Here is a 22,720-nt window from a genome sequence, read left to right on the forward strand (position 1 = left end):
TAACTTTGTGTAACTACTACTGAGCTGTCATACCTGATTTTACACCAAGCTATGTGAACAATTTATATATATGTGTGTGTTTGTGTGTATATATATATATGTATCTTCATCTACGTTTGCTAACACATGACTGCAGAGAAGCAAGTTCAAGTCCACCTGAAGAACAGAAACCTGAGCACAAATGGAACTCAGATCCTACTTATGTTACATAGACATGAGTGCTGCCAGATCTTCCTCAAACCAACAGGTCCCTAGGGTTACTCCCTTTGGCTACTAAGTATTTCAGCTTTGCATTCTACCCTATTCCTCAGTGGTCTTCATTAAGAGCAATCCCTGATACACTATAAAAACACACATCTTTAGATCAGTGAATCTGTCTGTTCATTTGTATGGCTTGCCGACAAAGTGTGGTGAGAGCAGAGAGGGATGCTCTAGTAACTGTTTGTAGGGCCATGCTTTTGGTTATGGGCATGACTTTGCTTCCAGGGACATTTCCCTGCACCAGTATGAGGAGATATGCCAGTGGAAACACCACTGGATCAGGATAGCTTTATAAAAACCAGCAAACTATGCTGCTTGAAATAAAAAGATTAAACAAAGAGAAGCTGCCTACCCCTCAGCCAGGGATAAAAGGCCGTGTTTGAAGAAGGTCACAGACTTAATATTATTAGGATCAACCACTAGGCCTCTGCTCACAGTTGTTAGCAGTCTGGACTGGGCTTCCATATTGCACCTTGTCAGAGTTAGATTACCCGCTCAGTCTCCCAAACTCCAAAGAGTTGAGGAACTGGCTCTGTTTCTGGGCTTGACTAAGATGCATCCTCTGCTCTTACCTAACACACTGCAGAGATAAAGCTGGTCAAGAATGATGGAGCATGCATTAGCAGCATGGCTTTAATGGATGCTTTGACTTGTATGCCAAAGGAATATAGGAAGAGAGGATATGTAAATGTGTGCTTAGGATATATACTTCCCCTTACAGTGGAAAACCCTCTGCAGCAGTGTATGAGCATAACAATTATGAAGAAAAAAAAGCACAAAAATATGTACAGATGACTCCCACCACCTCTGGCTTCACCTTATTCCCACACAAAGGTAACAGCACTTTGTTTAGCCAATAGGCTCTAGCACTTCCAATGTGTTAGAAACTGGCAGAGCCAAAAATTCAGAACAAACTAACACCTTCCAGCAAAGCTTGGCTCACTCACAACCAGGTCACAGTATGTGTAACTCCAGCACTTTGTGCAGTTAACTTTCTGTACATAGCCTTCAGCATGGTCTGGCTTCCCATTTGGACCAACTACTACAGCAACACATTTAAAATGCTATATACTTAATCTGCCTCTGCCTTTACCCCTTATTCCTGCCATCCTAGGAAAAACCCCCAAAACCCACAATAACCAGCAAACTTACAGTTTCTTAGGCCTTCACAGTTCACCTCAGCAATGGTCTCAGTACACAAAACTGAGAGTCCTTGTGGATGTTTTACTCTTTACTAAATCAAGTTCTGGAAGAGGTCTTGCTACAAATTCTTTCTTCCTTGTAAAATAACATTTCAAGATTTTGTCTGCACTTCACTAGCTTTTTTAAATCTCACTTTCTAGTCAGGATTCCATTTAGGATAGACTTTCTAGGCGTGTTACTGGATACCGAAACAAAGGAGTTAATATCTGCATCCTCATTCAGGATGTGGGACAAAGGTACACAACCAGGCTGGAAAAGAGGACAAATCACTCTCCATCAACATTGCTGAGACTCTAGTTTTCTTCCAGAATATTCCTTCCCTACCAGATATTGGCAAGTCTAAAGGATGAAAAACAAACTGATGAGAACAAATAAGTGGTTGTCTCTCAGCCAAAACCTCTCTACATGAAGGAAATGGCATGGAGAACAGACATATGCCACTGAAGGGAAATGGGAGCATGTCATACTCAGCCATCCTCCAATGTACCATCTTGCCCTGTTGTTCAGGGTGTGAATGATCCTGAGCTTGTGACTCCAAACTGCTTCAGAAAGGGAAAGCCCAGCAGGAGTAGGCATCATGTCTCGACAACTTTGCAGAGATGAAACCAAGACTCTGCTCCAGCTAAGGGCCTCCAGGCTATGTAGGACACAGCATCCTGGAGTGTATAAGCACGTAAGTCATTGCTAGAAGTGCATATGTGTGTTTTGGCACAAATGGTGGTGACATAGTCCTTCTGCAGGAGGCTACTCCCTCCCAAGTCATCATGGACAGGAGCTGCCTGTCTCGAAGGGATCCATGTACCATGAGTGCTTTGATGAGAGTCTGACATATGCAGTTCAATTTAAGCTTTAAACTATTCTTTGCACTTGTTTCAAGTATGAGATCAACTTTCCTGAATACCATCATCCCCAAATAGCACACTGCACTTCCAAAAATGCTTATTAGAACTTTATACAATATATTTCCTTCTCTCTGTTCTAAATATCTCCTCATGCATTCCACCTTCACACTTGCATTTCTCATCACCACACTACATTCATGATTCACAGTCATCCAGTCACCAACTGGTGCACAGAGTTATTTTCAACTTCTCTGTTATTTTCAACTAAGGACTATAGAGTCTGAAGCAGAGGCATTATTAGAGTTTGGTACTAGCTGACAATAGTTTGATTTTCTCACCCATTTCTCTTACTCCTCAAAGTCATCTGGTAAATGCAGTTTGAAATGTGATGTAATTAGTGTAATTAGGGTTCAGTTCTCCAGTTAAATTACCAACGTCAGAATCAACTGTCAATTTTCAGTATATTTTACAATCAATCTCAACCCTCTAACCTATGCATTTTTCAGAATGCAAGAGTGCTTTTTCAAAGTCAGCTATCTAGAATATCTGGTTATCACTCTTCTGACAGAAGCCAGCTCTTTTGTATCATTAAGTACAGGCAGTACCTACACCAAAATAATAGTGGAAGGAAATAGATACAGCAGAAAGATGATACACTGCCATATGGGCTTTTTGAATAGGTACAAGCTGCTTTTTGTAATAATTAGTAATTACAGTACACATTTCTTTGTTCATACCCATAGAACAGGTTCTGCTGAGTTTCTTGACAGAAGAACCATAACATTAAAAATTACTTAAAACTACTGCATTTGCATTTATACATAGCTTATTCAAAACCTGAAGATCCAGAAATACCATAAATACATTCAGCCAAGAAAGTAGAGAAAGCATCCAGCTCCTGCTACAGCTTTAGAGAAGTCTTCTACTCTTAGTAAAGCATGCAAGAGGAATATAGGAATTCATCTGTGAACTGAAATCCCAGTTTTAAACTCTAATTCATTATTCTCTTCTGTAATGAACAGTATTAACAATTTGACATCATCATGGAAAGGCCTGCTTTATAAGAAATCGTGTCTATGAATATCCAAGCCACATCTAATGCTTATGACATGGACACACTAAATAATAAGATACTAATTCTGCATATAAATATCTGCAGTGTGTTAGGATTTCAGAGAGAAAAGAGCAGCATAGATTTTATGTCCAGTAGGGACCCCTGGTGTTTAAGGAAGTTTTAACAGGATCAACAACCCTAGCAGAAAAGGAATCCATTACTTTGGAGTCAGCTGCCTTTCTGCATCTGCACCTGTTGCATCTTCCTCTTAAATTAAGGAACAGCACATAGTTGTATTATTAATTGTGAGTGTCTTACAGATCTGTCTTAGTCTTGCAAATGCTTGCACAGCACACCTCATACTCACACAGGCCAGAAGTTGGCTACAAAGCACCTGGTTACTCGAAGGGCAAGATTCTGGGGCTGGACTGCAAGCAAATTTAGCTAAGGCCTTGCAAATTTCCGGACACAAGGTTCTCTGCATTCTTGCAAGATACCCTAATGTCCTTGTCTTTCACAGAGGCAGCTGTAGTGAGCCAGTATGGCCTGAGAACAGACATGAAATTCTATGTAATTGCTGGCTTGGGCCAGCTTCCTTTCTGATCAACTTCATCAAAATAACTGATAAGGCCTTAAAAAAACCCAAATGAACCAACTTATTCATTATTATTGTTTTAAGTTAACTGCTATGAAGCACAGCCCACTTTCAGAGAAGCCACATATCTACCATGCAGAATGCTACAAAACCTCATACTTAAAGGTGCGTTTGTCACCCTAACCTCTGATCTATCCCAGATCTCTGTACTGTTCCTCTCCCTACACTAAGCATCTTTGATTTTATCTTAGACTCTAGCTTCTGCAGATAGTGTGTGGGGTATTCTGCCCTTTTTTAGATTACCTTGATTTTATGTCTAATTCCTGTTAGAAAATTGCCTCTGGCATTCCCAGAAATAACTAATGCTCTTGCAATTCCTAAGAGCATTCTCTGCGTCTTGAATTGGCAAGGCATTTGTAGACCTCTTCACATGGAGCTAAGTTGCCTTTGGTCTGTACTGCATTCTGGGGAATTATCAGGAGGATCTTTCCAGAGTCATCATATCCCTCCAGCATAAGTTTGAGGAATATTACAAGAGGAGAAGTACTGTAGCAATATGTCCTTATTCTATAAGCCAGCACAGAGGATTGTTAGCAAATTGAAATGTACTTCTGGCAGCATTTAACTTAACAGTATTACCATCTAACTTTGCAGACAAACATTTCACACACTTATGTAGCCTTCCATTATCTGAAGGGACCTACAAGGAAGAAGGATTCTTTATCAAGAACCTCAGTGATAGGATAAGAAACAATAAGCTCAAACTGAAAGAGGAGAAATAGATATCTGGAAGAAATTCTTTACTGTGGGGGTGGTGAGGCACTGGAACAGGTTGCCCAGAGAAGCTGTGGATTCCCCATCTCTGGAAGTGTTGAAAGCCAGGACAGGGCTTGGAACAACCTGGTCTAGTGGAAGGTGTCCAGGCACATGGCAGGGGAGTTGGAACGAGAGGATCTTTAAGGTCTCTTCCAACCCAAACCATGCTGTGATTTTATGCTGTGTACCAGCTGTGGAACACTACAAATGGTACACTATGGAGAATACGTGAAAACATGGGCGTTAAGTCATTTGGGAATAAGGGGGAAGCAGCGTCACCTTGCCTCCCTTTTCTTCATTTTGCCTCTTCGGTAAACATAAGAAGCTGATTTTGTTTAGTCTTTGGTCACTAGTCAAATGACTCTGGGGAAAAAATAGACCCAATATATTTAATTCTATTATTTTCCATTTAGCTGCTTACAATGTTTTTCTATGCTTCCCGACAAGCAGGTCCCAATTAGAGCCAGACAGGCGTTGCTGCATGGCCTGTTGCCCAAAACAGCAGGGCACTGGAAACATGGATTTTCGATTTAAAGGCTGCTTTAGTTACGACAGGACGGAACGGGGGGAGCACTGCGCGCCGAGGCACCGCCCCCGGGAGGCGCGTCACCGACGGTCGGCGCGGGTCGGTCGATGCGGAGCGGTGTCGGCAGTCGCGCCATGCACTCCCTCACCCAAGAGATCCGGAGCTTCTCCAGGGCCAACCTGCGGAAGCAGCGCACCCGCGTGACGACGCTCACGGGCCGCAGGATCATCGAGACGTGGCGCGGCGCCTGCTTGCACATGGAGGAGGAGGAGGAGGCGGCGCCCGGCGGCGGCTTCGTGCAGGACCTCAGCGCCGACCTCCAGGTCGGCGTGGTGAAGCCCTGGCTACTGCTGGGTGAGTGAGCCTGGGGGCGGCGTGCAGGGAGAGGGGGTGGTGCGCCGGCCGGGCAGGGGCTCAGCGCAGCGACGGGCACGTTCTTTCTCTCTCCGTAGGGTCACAGGATGCTGCTCACGACCTGGAGACGATGAGAAAGCATAAGGTAACGTTACAGGGACATACAAATGCATCTCGCGTAATGCGTGCAGTGAGTTTCACTTGTAAATTAAAAATTCTAAAATATTCTCTAGCAAATCTGAGTAAAACTGTATTCCACTTGCATTTTCAAAAGGCTGCTCCATTTGCAGGTGGATGGGTTTCTGTTGGCTTCACGAGAAACTGAAGTGTTTTCAGAGAATACCAGAATCTTCCAAGGGACTTTTGGAGATTGTCTAGTGCAAACGCCCTGCCAAGGCAGGGTCACCCAGAGCAGGTGACACAGGAATGTGTCCAGGTGGGTGTAGAATGTCTCCAGACAGGGAGACTCCATGACCTTCCTGGGCACTTGTTCCAGTGCTTGGCCACCCTCAATCTAAAGAAGTTCTTCCTCATGCTGAGGTGAAACTTCTTATGTTTTAGTTGATGGCCAATGCTCCTTGTCCTGTTGCTAGGTACCACTGAAAAGAGTCTTGCTGCCCTGCAAGAATGATGATTGTTTAGAGCTGTTTAATGGAACAGATTTCTATGCTGCTATATGTGTTTCCACTTCAGACACTAAGCAGCACCATTCCCTCTTGCCTTATGGGCATTGATGAAACTAGAAAAACAAAGCAGCTTCTCTAAGTCTGTCCCAAACTTTTGTTTTTTCTCTCTTGCAGTAATGGGGTGATAAGGCCTTTGAACAGTGGTGCTTCTGCAGGACAGGGTGTGCACCAGGTTGGCATCTGGTGCCATCTAAATGTCAATTTACTGTAACTTAACCCACAACCTGACTGTAGCCTGGACAGAGCAGAGATGGCAGGAGGCCAGAGGTGGTGTCGCCTGCCAAGAACAGTTTACTCTGTAATCTTTCTGCTTCAGCAAGTGGTTCTGGTAACCAACCAGAAGGAACATTGAGCTGATGGGTTAGAGAAGGCTTGAAATTTGGGGGATTGTTGGGTGGTCTGCTTTCATTCCTATTGCTTTCTCTTTTATTTTCCAACCATGTGCTGACAACTCCCTTTTCTGCTGAAAATCCACTTTTTAGTCTGCATTTGAGCAATGATCTTTTCATTTCCTCTCAGAAAAACCCTGAGATTTATCACAGTATGTTTTAGCACACTTTGAAACTTTGCTTGGAGAAAAGCATACCACAGACAGCATATGTATGTAAAACTGAACGTTGCATCTTGTGTAAGGTAGAGTCTCTATATGCCTGAAGATTAACTCACCTTTGTTACTACTCATTTAATTTGCTGTCTTCAGAAAATGCCTTTTTTTTTCTTTTCTTTTTTTTTTTACTTAGGTCACTCATGTTCTAAATGTGGCATATGGAGTCCAAAATGCCTTCCTCAATGACTTTATATACAAGACCATTTCCATTCTGGACCTCCCAGAAACTGATATTACCTCCTATTTCCCTGAATGTTTTGAGTTTATTGAGAAAGCCAAGATCCAGGTATGGTCTATCAATAATTAATGTTAGTAGTTATCCTGTTTAGATTATTTATTACACTATTCAAGAACTAAAGCAGCTTCTTTTGCTAAAAGAAAATACGGTACCAAATGAATAGTTTTTCCATTGTCTTTTTAAATTTTAAATAGAAAATCCAAGTAAATTCTAAGCATTCCTAGAGACATGGCACTGCTGTTAATCTTCATTCCCTCCAGCACTGCTTTTTCAGGATGACTGTCTTGAGTTTTAGAGAAATGCTTCTTTAATACAGTTAGACCAGGGGTTGAGTTTAGATAGAAAAATTGCATCATAAATCCAAGTCGGTATCCCTGACAGAAGGAAATGGAGGAAATTTACATATCCATTGGGGATGTTGTTTTGGATTAGAAACCAGCCTGGATTAGAAGCAAGAAACAGGCTTTTACAGATCTGTGTGGTTTATCATCAGCTGTTCACCATCTTTGTGCTTTTCATCATAGAATCATTGAATGGTTTGGGTTGGAAGGCACTTTAAAGATTATCTAGCTCCAACCCCCTGCCATGGGCAGGGACACCTCCCACTAGACCAGGCTGCTCAAAGAAGAGGCTATGAATCCAAATATATACCAAGAATATCAGAGAATGTGTTAGTAGTTTTGGAGCCAAAAGTGATTTTAACTGCTCACAAAATCCTGAAAGGATGTGACATAGAAAATAGGCTGAAAAACCCTTCTGGGGTTGCTTGGCAGAGTTATCTGTAACCAGGAACATGCTCAACTCACAGCTGTTAAATTCAGGCTTACTGTTTAATTTACGACAACTGTTGTTTTGGTATCCAAACTATAACTCAACAATCAAACATTATTGCATGTTATTCTACCATATCTGTCAGGTTCATTGTTTATGTAGATTGGGATTAAAGATGATCTTGCCCCAGTTTTCTTTGTGTCACAGTGTTCTTTCCTTCTCTCATTTATAATTTACAAGCTATGTGATAACATATTGTCACTTAATGACCTTTTCAAGGTTTCTAATTACGGTTTCCAGTTCATTTCTAAATGAGAGTGTCCATTCATAACGGCTCAATTTTGCTTTCTGCCTCTGGTGTTTATGTCCCAGTTACTATTTTGTAAGTTAAGGAGTTTTCAGGAAAACTTTTACAGCAATATTAGTAATTTTCTGATGGGAGAGGTGAATGAAAGAGAAGGTAATTGATGGAATAGTTGTTCTCCAGGATCCGTTCAAAAAGCACATGATAGTGGTATACAGAGACAGATCTCTGGGTGGTTTGAATTACTTTATTTGCTTTGTCAAAATAGTGTTAAAAGAGCTTATGATAAATTGTGTCATGAAGTGCTCTTCTGTTTAAGTAATCACAGAGATACTACTGTTTCATCTCCTAAAATGGGGGAGGAAGAGATGTTCACTGGTGAGAGAACATGATATATGAGAAATTATTTCTAGAACGTGGTTAACTCAATGAAGGAAGTATGAGAGCACGTGAATTTGAGAATGCAAGTGAAGCCTGCACTGTTCTGTAAGTCATTGCCAGCTGGGTATTTGTAACAGGATTCACTTTTCTAAGATTGTAATGGCTCAAGTCTCTAGACACCATGGTACGGATTCTGATACTGATCAGAGCTCAACTTTTCTTCTAGGCTCCAAACTGGTAGGCAGGTTTTCCATGACATGTTCAGTGACCCATGTCACGTCATAATACTGAGGGAATATGAATGAGGGATACTTTTTTATATGTTTAATATCTAATAATAAAACTTCTGAAATCTTGTGTTTCCAAAGAGAAAATCTTTGCTTATTCATGAACAACGCTTCTTATTGCTCCCTCTGTCTTTCCTAAGGAAAAAAGCCTCTGTTCCACTGCTAAGTAAAATGGATCCATAAAGACTATATTAGTCTTCAACTTCACCAAAAACGTTATGCTACTTTTAAATTTCTTTCCTTGATGAGGCTTTTTGCCCACTGTGTATAACCACTGTATAAACCTTTTATGTTGGTGGAAGGTGATTTTGCTTCTCTCTCCATAAAAATTAAAAAAAAAGCCCCAACTTGTTCTTGAATCTTATATGGTTCTTGCAAGTCCATAGACCATTTCTGGGCAGGAAAACTTAGGGTATCAGGATCAGAGCAAGGAGTTCTTGGTAAATAGAGATGAGTTTTCTATTTGCAATCTGTTTCTCACTTTTATTCTGTATTCATAGCTAATACAAAAGTAGTTAAGAATGACATGCCAAATTTGGTTTTGTATGAATTGTAAACAATGGACTTTAGCAAGGAAAGATAAATATTCTCAGTATTACAGTTGGTTTAATATTATGGCCCAGATTCATTCATGTTCAATAATTTTCAGGATTCATGGGTATCACTATATAATTTTTGGCAGTGCAAAACAAACCAGTTATTTAAAAAGACACATCAAACTTAAATGTGAAAGAGGGAAACAAAGTATGAACTGTACAAAGGAAAAGAAAAATTGCTTCCAATGCATATTATTTACCCATGTTGTTTTTGTCTCTGGGTAAAATTCCCATTAAGTAACTTGTGCCTGTTAAGGGCAGTCAGAACAGGCTCTTTATAACTAGAATAGTTCTGTTTAGCCTCAAGTATCTGAGCACATCACGTCATGTTTCAGTATCTTCATTCAGAAGATGGAGGTGCTGGGGATTTGGTGGTTTCTTTTTGTGTCAAAGGGGCATTTGGCAGACAGTTCGGACTGAGCCCTTTCCAGATCATAGTCTGACATACAAATATGACAACATCACAAAGCCTGGGCCTTGCAAATATTGCTTAAGATGTGCTAGATTGTCTAGTTGTCTTTGCATTAATTTGGGTGTGTTATTTCATAACAAAACTTGCAGTGCCTAAAAAGAGCCATTCAGGTGTCTCAAAGGTTGTGTGGGAAATGTTTAAGTAGGATAAAAACCATTAATTTTATATATAATTCAGGATAAGCCTGAATTCAACCCCCAGAAGAAGCATTTGTGAGTTTATGGGAGGTTTAGTAGTTTTGGATTCTGCACCCTCATTCCCAGTTAAGGGACCTTAGTTGTACCAGCTATACCAGCTGCTGCAGTTGTACCAGTTGTGTGATGGGAAGGAAGAGATCTGTTGCAAATCACATGGTATCTTTTCTAATTTTTCTGTTCCTGTGCATGATCCCTGTTACCCAGAATCTTCCGTGCAGAGTACACAAGAGACATGCGACTGGAACTACAAGATGTTCTAAAATCTGCCTCTGTGCCTAGCTGTTTGCTGCCTTGCTATGTTTTTAACCTTTAACAAGATCCTGTCAAGTTCCTTTCCATATTGAAAATAAAATCTATTTCAAAATTGCCACCCAGTTAGATCAGATACTTTAGTATCCCAGGTGTCTGTGATTTAGTTTTAAATGAAGGGCCTCAGGAAGAAGGACAGAGGATGTGTTTTACTAATATGGTATGAATTAGGTTTGAAGAATTTGGTAATAATAAAGGGTTTGGGGTAGAAAAGTACTTAATTTCACACTTATGCTTATATCTGTATTTGGACTTATATGTGTAAATATTTGCTTTGAGCTCAGCAAGGAGCTTTCAGTAAGTCTTAAAAGAATTTTATATAAAGTTTCTTACACTTGTTATCTACCTAATGACTATCCCAACTTATATTTCATTTCTTTCTTGGAGGATGGCGTGGTACTGGTTCACTGTAATGCAGGAGTCTCCCGTGCAGCGGCTGTAGTCATTGGTTTTCTAATGAATTCAGAAAGACTGAGCTTTGCCAGAGCCTTTTCCTTGGTGAAAAATGCAAGGCCTGCGGCTTGTCCAAATCCTGGCTTCATGGAGCAGCTTCACAAGTACCAAGAACAGATTATAAAGGCAAACGGAAGCATAAACAATCATGACTGATCCAAAGGGAGAAGTGAAATAATCTGTTTTGACTATACAGGAACATATGTTGGTTATACTTTAATGTGTCATTTTGAAATCCCCTTTCACATGTGCATTTTCAAGTCTTTATGTACCCTCCTTTGACCCTCTTTTTTCCAGCATGTCATCAAAAAGCCAAATGGTGTTGTACTGACTTCAAAGAAGTTTTGCCTAAAACCAGGGCACTAATAAAAAGATAAAGCTCAGTTTTCCTTGAAATATTAGAAAACAATATAATTATGGTTTGCTTACTGAACCATCAGAAAATGCAGGCAGTAGAGAAAGGAAATAAAATAACTGAAATAAATTGCTTTCTTTCCAAATCTGTGCATTCCTAGTTGGTTGTAAAATCTAGATAATAAAATGTTCATATAATGAAGTACCTTGATACTGGATTTTAAAATTATATTGCAACTATAGATGATATAACGGAATTTTGTGGGCTAGCAAGCCATTAATTTTTTTTTGAAATTAAAATGATGGTCTTTTGAGGATGCTCAAAATGCTTAGGATGCTTTAATACTTTGTGTATTTATACTGTTTTTCATCTAGTAGTGATTTGAAGTGCATTATCGTGATGATTCCAGTCTTGGAACTAGCAGGTTTGGGGTTTTTTTGTAAATCATTTCAGCAGCGATTAAAAAAAATGTTGATCTGTCTCTGCTCATGGTACTGTCTTTTCTTCACATTTGGTCCTCACATGCTGTCCTCTCACTCCATTCCACATGATATGTAAAGAACAGACATCATAGGGTATGTAATTTTGACCCTCCTGAGAGACTCCAGGCTGAAATTACTGTCTTAATATGTCATGTTTTAAAAAAAAAAAAAAAATCTGTACAAGACTTTAATAGTATTTTGTGGCCTTCATGCCAGCTCTTAATGCTTTGATATATTAATATGCAGCAAAATAAAGAGAACACTGTGTTTGGATAAATTGTGTGATAAAGTGATTTTAAAGGTTTGGTTTCAAGATTGGTGTTCTGTCCTGGTACCAGTAGTTTGAACTGTAGCATATCATTATGTTTGAACCACGACCTCTCTTGTTCTCAATATGAATTGCTCATGCTCAAGAACATGTAGTGCCAGGACAAGGGGGAATGGATTCAAAGAAAGAGAGTAGGTTTAGATTAGATTATTTACAGTGAGGATGGTGAGGCCCTGGCACAGGTTGCCCAGAAGAGCTGTGGCTGCCCCATCCCTGGAAGTGCCCAAGGCCTGATTGGACGGGGCTCAGAGCAACCTGGGATAGTGGAAGGTGTCCCTGCCCATGGCAAGGGATGGAGCTGGATGAGCTTTAAGATCCTTTCCAAGCCAACCCATTCCATGATTCTATGCTAAACGTTAATGCGGGGTTTACGCTGCATCTGATCGCTGGTCGTGGTCATCGTTCCCCCGTGTCCGTGCGGGTACAGCTCACTGCGTTGTCCCGGCGGACGCGGGTGGCTGTGGTGCTGGCAGCCTTGGCAATGACTGACAGCCCTTTCCCTGGGGAGGCAGTGTAGAGAAGCTGCTCTGAGTTCTCAGCCTGTGGAAGCAACCCAGGACAATCCCCTTAACGGTAACCGCGGTTCCTTCAACTCCGTTCACGACCTGGCCCTCCACGGGGGCACCGTTTGCCGAGGAGCCGTGAGGCGACAACCCGGGCCTGCCTCATGCCCGGCCCCGAACACCTCACCCCCGCGACGAAGTTCCGCCCGCCCCGCTTCATCACAATATGTCGGGGGCGGGTCGGAAGTGACGGCAGCAGGAAGCTCTGTCTCGTTTGAAAGTGCTTGGCGGAGGCGCTGCCGCCCCCTTCTTTCCGCCATCCGGGCCGATATGGCCGCCTTCGCCATGGAGCTGCCGCCCGCAGGTGAGCCGGGCCCACGGGCTCCCTCCCCACTCACGCCGTGCTTCGGCTTTGCTGGGCGCCGCTTCAGAGGGCTCCGTTTCCCGGCCGGAGGTGCCCGGCGGGTCTCCCGGCGCTGCCTGCTCTCCGGGAGAGGGGAGTGGGGCCGGGGCCGACCTCCTGCTCTAGGCGAGGGAGTGTGGATGCTGCTGAGCTGGAGTGGGCAGTGGGAGATGACGCCGGGAAGGGGCGGTTCGCGCTGGGGTGAAGCGAAAGAGGAGGGTTTAAATCGATCGGCCGCCACTTGTAGTTGCGAAAAATGCACGGTTGTGATAAACTTGGCTTGCCTGTAAAATGAATGATTAAACCGCCTTCGATCTCATCAATAGTTGTAAATATCTCAAAGGCGGGTGTCAAGAGGGCGGTGCCACGCTCTTTTCGGTGGTGCCCAGCGACAGGGCGAGGAGCAATGCCCATAAAGCAAAACATAAGGAGTTCTATCTCATCATGATGAAGAAATTCTTTACACTGTAGGTTGCCGAGCACTGGAACAGGCTGCTCAGGGAGGTTGTGGAGTCTCCCTTTCTGGACACATTCCAAATTCACCTGGAGACGTTTCTGTGTCTCCTGCTCTGGGTGACCCTGCCTTGGCTGGGGGTCTGGACTAGATGTTCTCCAGAGGTCCCTTCCAACCTTAGCGATTCTGGGATTCTGTGATCTTAATCACTTATTGTATCTTGTGTTACATTTCTTTAATAGAACCCACAATGGGAAAAGTTAGCTCACTTGTCTTTTTCATATTTTAAAATTTTGTTTTCAGGAGCTGAACCAATGACTCTTGGCTCCCCAACGTCTCCAAAACAAGGAACTAGTGCTCAATTTCTCCCTGGGTTTTTGATGGGTGACTTACCTGCACCAGTGACTCCGCAGCCACGTGCTTTATATGGCCCTTCAGTTGGTGTAATGGAAACAAGGTCTCCACTACTTGCAGGTCAGAATATGTTAAATGCTGAAAAATTGTCCTGAAACCAAAAAATTGGTTTGTCTCATTGTTCTGCATGCTGTTGCAGACTTGAATCCTTATAGTTTTATATCTTTCTATAAGCAAACTCCACTGATTGAATAAGTGGTGAACTCAGTGTATTTGATTATAATAAATGTTTTAAATGTGGCAGTTTTGGTATCAGGAAAAGTTTGTTTTACAGGGAAGGTAATAGGAACCTCTCCTAATACAGTATCAATTTATATGACTCTTTACAAGTCAGTTACACGTATATTGATGTGTTCTGTTTGTTTAAAACGGAGATATCTGCTGGCAAACTAAACGCAGCTTGTGCAAACTGCTAATTTCTTTGCAGAAATTTTTCTATTTCTTTGAATTCTAAAAGGCCACTTACAGATTGTCGAACTTAAAAAAACTGGGTGGAGAAAAACTAAAAATATACTTCTTAATTAGTATCTAGTGGTTGTAGCTACAGTCTTGATATCTGCTGTCATTGGACTGGAGTAGTGACTTTTCCTAGCTGTAGATACTCATTTCTCTTTGACCACCTAATCAATCAGACTAGGAGAAGTTCTTTACCCATGTTAGTATTGTATGTTTGTTTTCTTCTCTGAGAAGAATGAGTGAGTAGTTGGCATGTCATGGGTAATCTTGGCTTTTGTACTAAATCAGTTGGCATAATATAATATCTGATGGTGTTAATTTGCTAGTCATTTTGAAGGAGAAATTGAGGATTAAAGTACTGCAAAAATTTATCTTAATAAAATATTCTCTTCTTTGAATGTCAGGCAGAATTGGATTTGATTTTCTTTCTAGGTCCCTACCAACTTAAAATGTTCCATAATTGGAGGTTTGTTGGTCTGCTTCTTGCTCTTGTCTGCCTGCCCTTATCTGTCTGGGGAGCAAACCTCTTATGAAAATATATATGAAATTGAAAGTAATCACATAAATTTCACCTAATTGTTTTTTAAAGGGTTTATTGCAGCCTCAGAGTATCAATTTTAGGAAAAGGGGAGCCAGTAAGATACTAACACAGAATTCCCAAAGGGAGTGATCAAGTAGATCACTTCAACTGAAAACCTTGATGGGAGAGTGCTTTATGTAATGCACATTATTCCATGTAACAGTATCAGTTCTTATATGTGTTAAACAGTTTAGTGGAGTCTTGAAGCTCAGAATTTAGGATTTAAGAGTAATTTGGAAAAGCTTCGTTTCCAAATGTTTTGGAAGTGTAAACTTGATGCAAACTACTTTTTTATTCCCTGGGGTAAATCCACACAAAGTGTTAAGATACGTGAAGTTCTTTTAGGGAGTTTAATTCTCTGTTATACTGGAAGTCCCAAAGTTTACAAAATGGGAGGGCAGCTGGTTTAGCTTCATCCTGGCTATGTGCAAGCTAGTCCCTGCTCTCAAGAGCTTACATTTCTATTTAATGTGAAATTAGATGGGAAGCTAAGGAATTTGGACAGTGGGAATGGGACAGCAATGTGCAATGTCTCTGTGCATTTTGGTATGGTTCTTCAACATGTAGGATATCTCAAGTCTTAAAAATCTTGCTTTTATGTCTCTACTATAGGCAAGTTAGTCTTTGAAGCAATTAAAATAGACTCCTAGCCTGGCTTAAAATTGAAAGATACAGCCATGCTCAGAACTTCAGAAAAAGAACCAGTAGACAGTGAATAGAATGGGTTAATAAGAGGTCTGAAAGTTCTAAATGGTACTTCTGTAGGATGCCATTTGAGACACATGTGATGCTCCTACCTAGAACATTCAAACCTGAACAGTTTGCTAGGACAGATGGCTTTGCAAACCTCCAGTGAAACAATCAACAGTCTCAACAACAATCAACATGAGAGCATGGTTGAATTTATTATTGAAGAACAAGTAGCACCAAAGCAAATTACAAGTTTTCTCATGGTCTTTTGTTCCTTTGAATTACAGGAGGGTCTCCCCCACAACCAGTAGTTCCCACGCATAAAGATAAAGGTGGTGCTCCACCAGTTAGAAGCATATATGATGAGTTATCTAGTCCTGGGCTTGGATCAACACCTCTATCCTCAAAAAGACCAGTAAGTGTCTTCAGTACTGGCCTGTTCTTAGCAGAAGATGTGAGGCAGCTTACTGCATCAGTGAAATCTCAAACTTAGTTGTATAAACTGCTGTAGCAAAATGACTGATGATCCTTCAGATCATGCTGTTGCTTAGTCTGGGTTGTTCGGTGTACCTGTTCCTGTGTACACTAAACAAGAGGTGTGGTCATGAAGCAAATTCCTGTTGTTGCTAATTTGCAGTACAGTAGGAAATGAAAAATGCAAGTCGTGCCTCAGTTATGCTTTGTACATACAAATTCAGCCTTATTGCAGCTTTTCACTTTCTTGTAAGTTTATTGGGCTGCTGATTGCCAGAAGGACCCTTTCACAACCTGAAAGGAGGTTGTAGCAAGGTGGAGGCTGGTCTCTTCCCCCAGGTAACAAGTAATAGGACAAGAGAAAATGGCCTCAGGTTGCACCAGAAGATGTTTAGATTGGATATCAGGAAAAATTTCTTCACTGAAAGGGTGGTCAGGCACTGGAACAGGCCACCCAGGGAAGTGTTAGAATTGCTGTCCTCGGAAGTGTTCAAAAATGTGTGGATGTGGCACTCGGGGACATGGTTTAGTGGTCAAGATGGCAATGCTAGGTTAATGGTTGGACTTGATCTCAGAGATCTTTTCCAACCTTAATAATTTCGTGTTTCTATGATTATATTTTAGAAGGCAATAGAGGCACTTATTGAAACATAGCAAATTTTTTTCCAAGTAAAATAGCTAATCAAAGTTTTGGTAGACAGTTGGGATTAATTTTGAAAGAGGAACACTCAATTTCCTACAAGGTAAATTTTATAATAATCTCTTCTGCTTAACTGACTAATCAAGCATTACTAGGTCCTTTTTCACTGAACCCTTTTGATACAAGGAGAACACTTTTCATTGAATGAGCAGTCTTTCTATTGAGTGCTGCCTTCTGAAAAGTTTATTCTGAAAGCTGAGGTTCTCTGTGAAGGACAGAATCCAATAGTGTCTTAAAGGATTGGATATTAAATTTCAAAAAATGTTGAGCAGCTATCAGAACACATGTTCCTAGGTCTACAGGTACTCCAGGTTGTTTGATTTTGTATCTAAGAAATGCCATGATTCAGGCTAAAAATAGACTAAAATTGTTTCGGGTGTTGAAATCCTATGTTAAAACAACTACTACCATCTAAAACTCAAAAGTATACTTTCCTTCTATGCACTAAATAGTTGAGCAGGAAAGTAAGTCTAGTAGTAGTCTCCCTACAAGTGGAGGTTATGTTTCCATGATTTCTGGACCCTTTAGGCAATGAAAATGCTGATAAACTTAGGATACTAATATCCTTCCCATCAGGATGCACATGAATGCGTGAATTATTAATAGAGCAGCAATAGTGACATGACTATTTTGAGAAGTTAAACTAAAAGGTTCTGAGTATTGATACTTAGACCTACTTTGTTTCACAAAGCATATGTCAAATATATTGTCAAATAACTTTTCATTAATACCTCTTGGTAATCTTTTATTAAATATACATGCGAATATCTGTTCATACCTTTAAAAGTTTGGAATAACTTAAGCCAAACAGTTAATATTATTACCTGAATGTTTAAATCACTTGAAAAATGACTCTCTTGATCTGAGCAGTATACCTATAAGAATGATTTGTTGTTTTCTGTATCTTAATGCAGGCCAGCTTTACTTTAACACAGAGCCCATCAGTTGGAATTCTTCCATTGACTCCGGGAGCAGGTAGATGTCCTGTCAAAATTTCTAATCTCTTTTCTTACTGTTTTCTTTAATACAGAAAAATCATCACTGTGCAAGCTACATCAGTTCCTTGCTAATTTATGAAGAGGTTGTGTATTTTTTAGCTTTTCAAAAGGTATATGGATATGAGTAGGAAATAATTATCCATTCTGAGCCTGACGGAGTTTCAATCAACTTTACATGTTCCTTGTTCCAAATGTGGTATTGAACTGAGCATGGGGGTGGTTGTAATTGAATGAAGCAGCTGAGACTGATGGATTGCCTTCTATCTTCACAAGGTTTGATATCTTGTCTATGAACTGGTGTCTTCTTGCTAAGCTTTATTCTGTTGGCCTGTTTCTATTTGGCAACTGTATTAAGCTGTTGGTGTTTAGAAGTCAAAGAGAACACTAGGTTGCTAGTCATAAAAAATTATTAGTGTGTTTGCAGATGTGAAATTATGGTTGACTTACTTTTTGTGTCTGTGAGTAAATCCCCATCAAACTCTTCCATATACAAGTGAAATGCTTGACACTGAATTTATTCTTTTACTATAAACTTCTGTCTTGCAAAAGAAATTTGTTCAACAATACCATTTCAATTTAACAGCTTCAGGCATGTTCAGTCCTGTAAGTATTGGGCAGCCTAAGAAGACTACTCTATCTCCTGCTCAGCTAGATCCTTTTTATACTCAAGGTGATTCCCTTACTTCAGAAGATCAACTTGATGACACATGGGTAACTGTATTTGGGTAAGTTGATTTCCAAAGTATTAGAAAATCCTGGGTGAAGTCTTTACAGCATATGGAGAAGAAATACTCGGGCATTGATGTTGTCTGGCATTGGTAGGTGCTATAGGAAATACAGCTATGGTTCAAGCAAGCAAACACTCATTTCAGGGAGGCATCTTAACTTAAGGTACACATTATTTTTTCTGGTTAGAGAGGCACCATTCTACTGTGGGGGTGTGTGGTAAAGTTCCTAGAAGGTGGTATTTCTCAAGTCACTGCTTCTGATGTCATTACAGTGGTCTTTTCTGGATTTCTATAAATGCTTCATAGGGTTTATCTTAACACCTGAATTCTTAAACTACTCATAATTTTTTGAGTATTTTTTTCTGTCTTTCAGATTTCCTCAAGCATCAGCTTCCTATATTCTTCTACAGTTTGCTCAGTACGGAAACATATTAAAGCATGTGGTATGTCTTAGTTTGACACTTAAGTCAGAAAACATTGCAAATTATGCATTTAAAAAACTACATTTCACAATGTTCACTTAATCTCATACAGATGTCCAACACAGGAAACTGGATGCATATTCGATATCAGTCTAAGCTTCAAGCCCGGAAAGCCTTAAGCAAAGACGGAAGAATTTTTGGTGAATCTATCATGATTGGTGTCAAGCCTTGTATAGATAAAGTAAGTTAATAGTTGTTTTTAGTTAAATATAAGGCACTGCTTTTGGTCTTTCTTTTTATTTTTCCTGACCTCTTTAATTTTTTTTTCTTTTGGAATTGCAAATTGTAGGTAGTTCATCTATATAAGATGTAGTCTGTTACACGTTTATGTAAGCTTTTTCTTAAGTATTTGTCAACATTTCCTGCTGAGAAGGATCATTATGGGCAATCTCTGTGCTCCTTGGAAGTTACAATGCACAGAATTATATTGCTATATGAGACAAGGAAATGAAACCATAATGTAAGAGACGAGATAAGTTTCCTGACAGGAATTTCTGGCTTTTAGGGCCTGCAATAGAGACGTAATGGCAGATTAAGACTGTTGCTGCTCCTAACTGTACCTCTCTATTTTTTTTATGTGACTGTGTGCTTCTGGCTCTTGAGTTTATCTTAGTACTTTGGACTGAAAATTTGTAAGCAAGAAAATCCCAATCCTATTCTCCCACCTGCCCCTAGAAAAACATGTCACTCTCTTGTAAGTAGTAGTTGGGGTAGACATGGCTGTCTTGTAGTCTTAATACTAACATGAGCTATTAGCATCTAGGTATTGGCAATGCCCTGACCTTTAATTCTTGCAGCACTTTGCACTAGGTACTTGTACATTAGCTTAAGCAAATAAGTCATTCTTCTATAGTGCACAAATTGTTTTGTCTCCTTTAAGGATACATGATACCAAAGAGTAATATAAGCTTTCCAATATAAACCATTCTGAGAAGGCAGCCCTAGAAATTGAAGTTGCAATTAGTGAAGTTTTAGCAGTCTGAAACATTTCTTACACTCAATAAAATTCAGAAACAAAAGTAATTCTGTGTCCCTTTTCTCTGTGGGCTTCTGCTGGTGGTCTGTCCTTGCCTTTTTATTATTTTGGTGTCCAGTTTGTATCGATGAATGAATTGCCTGTAAGCTAAAGCTCTAGAAGTAATGATCTAAGACATATAATTACCAGGCATCTGATCTTCATTGCTTTTGAATTCTCATGTCTTCTGTGGCTAGTATCCACTTTCATATACCAATAAATAAACCTATAGTCATTAACTTGTATTTTTGGAGGAAAAAAATTTCAGGAGACTAATCCATTGAAGGTTTGGTTTTGGTAAGACTTCCCTGCAATTGAAAACTAGACATTACGGATTTGATATTAGCGCTTAGGCTTCTGATTTAAAAGTATTAGTTAGTTTCATGGGTTCCCCTTGTGCTAAGCAGAGAGTCAGATGCCACCCACAGTGTACACCAATCCTATTGTTTATTTTGGAAAGCACTCTTCTACCAAATGTGCTGGTAAATTTCTGCTGTCTTTAGGCTGCTTGAATGCTGTGCTTCACTGAGTCTAAATGCAGCAAATCACATCTCCCCAGGCTGGTTGTTATTTACCATCTTGTTTCCTCTGGTTTGTTGTGGAACTTGTGGTTCTCATCAAGTCACTTGCTACCTCTTCATTCTACATGCATTCTTTTCTAAACATAAGCTTACAAAATGGAGCCTTCTGACTCCTTTTCTAGCATTTGCTAAGGGGACTGAGTGAAACTGCAAGTTGGTAAAGGCTTGGAGACCATACTGTATGGATCAGGTTAAATATTTTAGAAATATTTAGGAAGAGGGTGTTAGGCTACTTAGTTCATCTGGGCCTGAAGCAAGTTACTACTTGAAGTTTATTGCAAGTCATACAGTATATTTTCTCTACATTGTTTCAAACTTGGTTTTTTAGTACAGACAGTGAACAGATTCCAACCTTCCATTACTTTGCAATGGCATAATTCAACATGTAAATTATTGCAGTGAGGAAGATGCTTGGTGATCATGTGTACCTGTATGCTCTGTACTGATGCGACTTTTATCTTTTGCGATCCAAATATGTTTTATCAAAAATGTTTAAATAGTTAGATAACTTTAGATGATAAAGGTTGGAATACTGCTTTTCAGTGTTTGTTTACATTATATTAACCCTCTATTTAAGAGTGTGATGGAAAACTTTGAAAGAAGCTCTACATCCTCAATGTCTTCAATTTTCACTCCACCTACAAAACCTGCTGGCACACCAATACAACCTGCAAATAGTACTACAAGGATTTCTACAATGAGACCTCTTGCAACAGCATATAAGGCTTCCACTAGTGACTATCAGGTATTTTCAAGGAAACAGAAACATGTTTTTGTGTTGTCTCCCCTTAGCTCTATGAGGCTGTACAGACATTAATTTCAATATGACCTTAGCTTTTATCTGTTGCTGTCAGTTCTTTAATGATGCCGTTCAAGTACAAGCTCAGTCTGTTGAGTCTCTAAAATAATCATAAAAAATACTAAATTAATGATTTGTCACTTTTCCAGGGATTCAGGGCTTGTTTTGAAAATATTTCAAGCATATTTTGTTATAATACAGTAGCGCTTAGGAAAAGAAGAAATAAATGGTTAGTGTAAAAACTATTAACTATATGTTGACTGATTCTCTGTATTTTCTCTTTTTGTTTTTTTTCCCTGCCTTGTAGGTGGTTTCTGACAGACAAACTCCTAGGAAAGATGAAAGTATTGTATCTAAAGCTATGGAATATGTTTTTGGCTGGTAATATACAAGAGGAAGTAGCACACTAAGCTGGTCAGGGTTTGAACTATGCTACTGGCATTCGTAGTTAGTTGTATAACTACTGGTGGCAGTATTTTATCTTACATAGCACCTCTTACGCCTTCAGTTAATTCAGAAGACATGTAGCTTGCACTTTAAATGATGGCAATGTACACATGGTTTTACAAACTGAGTAAGTGTAAATAAAAGTGCTTTAGCCCTATTTGTGCTCTGATGGCATGATTGTGAAAAAATGTCAGCACTGAATTTTCCTCTGTAATTGCTTTCTGTGAATTACTTCACAGTAAGTTGGAAATGCTTAAAAGGGCAGCTAAATTTACTGATGCCTTTAATTTTTTTTCCCCCTTCTGGAAAGGTGATTGGCAGCTTGCAGGAAGAACACTATGCAGAGCTGTCTACCAGGGACAGGGCCTGCTATTAGTAGGTGTGAATTTTTTAAAATTAGGATTTGTTGCTGTTTTACAATTATCTCTGGCATACTATTCTAAATGTCATAGTAACCTTTTAACTCTTTGTTTTATTAATAAAGTAAAGTTTCTTTTCTCAGGTTGTTTTTTTGAACAAGTATGAGTTCTATTAGGAAAAACTATTAGCCAGTACTCTTAACTGTTAAACATGTTGTTGTCTTATATTTATTGAAGTGTCATCAGCAGAGCAGGTGCTGCTGATTTTTACCAAAGTAGTACCAACCAGTATTCAAACTATTTGGATATTTTATAACCATTGTGCACTTACCTGTAGCTTTCTCAACTATAACATTTTTATTTGAAATAGCTGAAGTGAAAAATGCAGTGTGTCAATGACCAGAGCTTCTTTCATTTCAAGAGGTGTTTAAGAAAATTTCACTAGGGTATTGGCCGAATGGCAATTGATTTTCATATTTTTATTTTTTAAATGGAGTTTTTCCCCTGTGAAGTTTTGGAG

The 22,720-nt window shown here is 39.9% G+C and overlaps 2 protein-coding genes across 2 annotated transcripts; both read left to right on the forward strand.

Moving 5' to 3' along the window:
• The first annotated feature begins 5,352 nt into the window (after window positions 1–5,352).
• DUSP19 (dual specificity phosphatase 19) lies at window positions 5,353–11,788 on the forward strand. Its single transcript, XM_042021451.1, has 4 exons — window positions 5,353–5,651; window positions 5,750–5,796; window positions 7,078–7,230; window positions 10,887–11,788. Exons 1-4 carry the CDS (start codon window positions 5,405–5,407, stop codon window positions 11,106–11,108), a joined length of 669 nt encoding a protein of 222 aa, XP_041877385.1. The 5' UTR covers window positions 5,353–5,404; the 3' UTR covers window positions 11,109–11,788.
• Window positions 11,789–12,877: 1,089 nt separating this feature from the next.
• Window positions 12,878–22,339, forward strand: NUP35 (nucleoporin 35). Its single transcript, XM_042021452.1, has 9 exons — window positions 12,878–12,984; window positions 13,781–13,951; window positions 15,905–16,032; window positions 17,706–17,766; window positions 18,373–18,514; window positions 18,891–18,960; window positions 19,052–19,180; window positions 21,173–21,340; window positions 21,702–22,339. The coding sequence occupies exons 1-9, from the start codon at window positions 12,951–12,953 to the stop codon at window positions 21,777–21,779; spliced, it is 981 nt and encodes a 326-aa protein (XP_041877386.1). The 5' UTR covers window positions 12,878–12,950; the 3' UTR covers window positions 21,780–22,339.
• The last annotated feature ends 381 nt before the right edge of the window (window positions 22,340–22,720 follow it).

This window comes from Corvus kubaryi, unplaced genomic scaffold, assembly GCF_017639235.1.
Source record: "Corvus kubaryi isolate FWS band 111438036 unplaced genomic scaffold, C.kubaryi_AGA036_p1.0 37142, whole genome shotgun sequence".
NCBI lineage: Eukaryota > Metazoa > Chordata > Aves > Passeriformes > Corvidae > Corvus > Corvus kubaryi.

What these genes read in the sequence shown, in the direction of transcription:
- DUSP19 (XM_042021451.1), top strand. Translation starts at nt 5,405, where the DNA reads ATGCGGAGCGGTGTCGGCAGTCGCGCCATGCACTCCCTCACCCAAGAG. An exon ending in GAAGCCCTGGCTACTGCTGG is followed by an intron (nt 5,652 to 5,749) that starts GTGAGTGAGCCT and finishes CTCTCTCCGTAG; the next exon opens with GGTCACAGGATGCTGCTCAC. An exon ending in TTGAGAAAGCCAAGATCCAG is followed by an intron (nt 7,231 to 10,886) that starts GTATGGTCTATC and finishes TCTTTCTTGGAG; the next exon opens with GATGGCGTGGTACTGGTTCA.
- NUP35 (XM_042021452.1), top strand. Translation starts at nt 12,951, where the DNA reads ATGGCCGCCTTCGCCATGGAGCTGCCGCCCGCAG. An exon ending in AAGGTCTCCACTACTTGCAG is followed by an intron (nt 13,952 to 15,904) that starts GTCAGAATATGT and finishes TTTGAATTACAG; the next exon opens with GAGGGTCTCCCCCACAACCA. An exon ending in TCCATTGACTCCGGGAGCAG is followed by an intron (nt 17,767 to 18,372) that starts GTAGATGTCCTG and finishes TCAATTTAACAG; the next exon opens with CTTCAGGCATGTTCAGTCCT.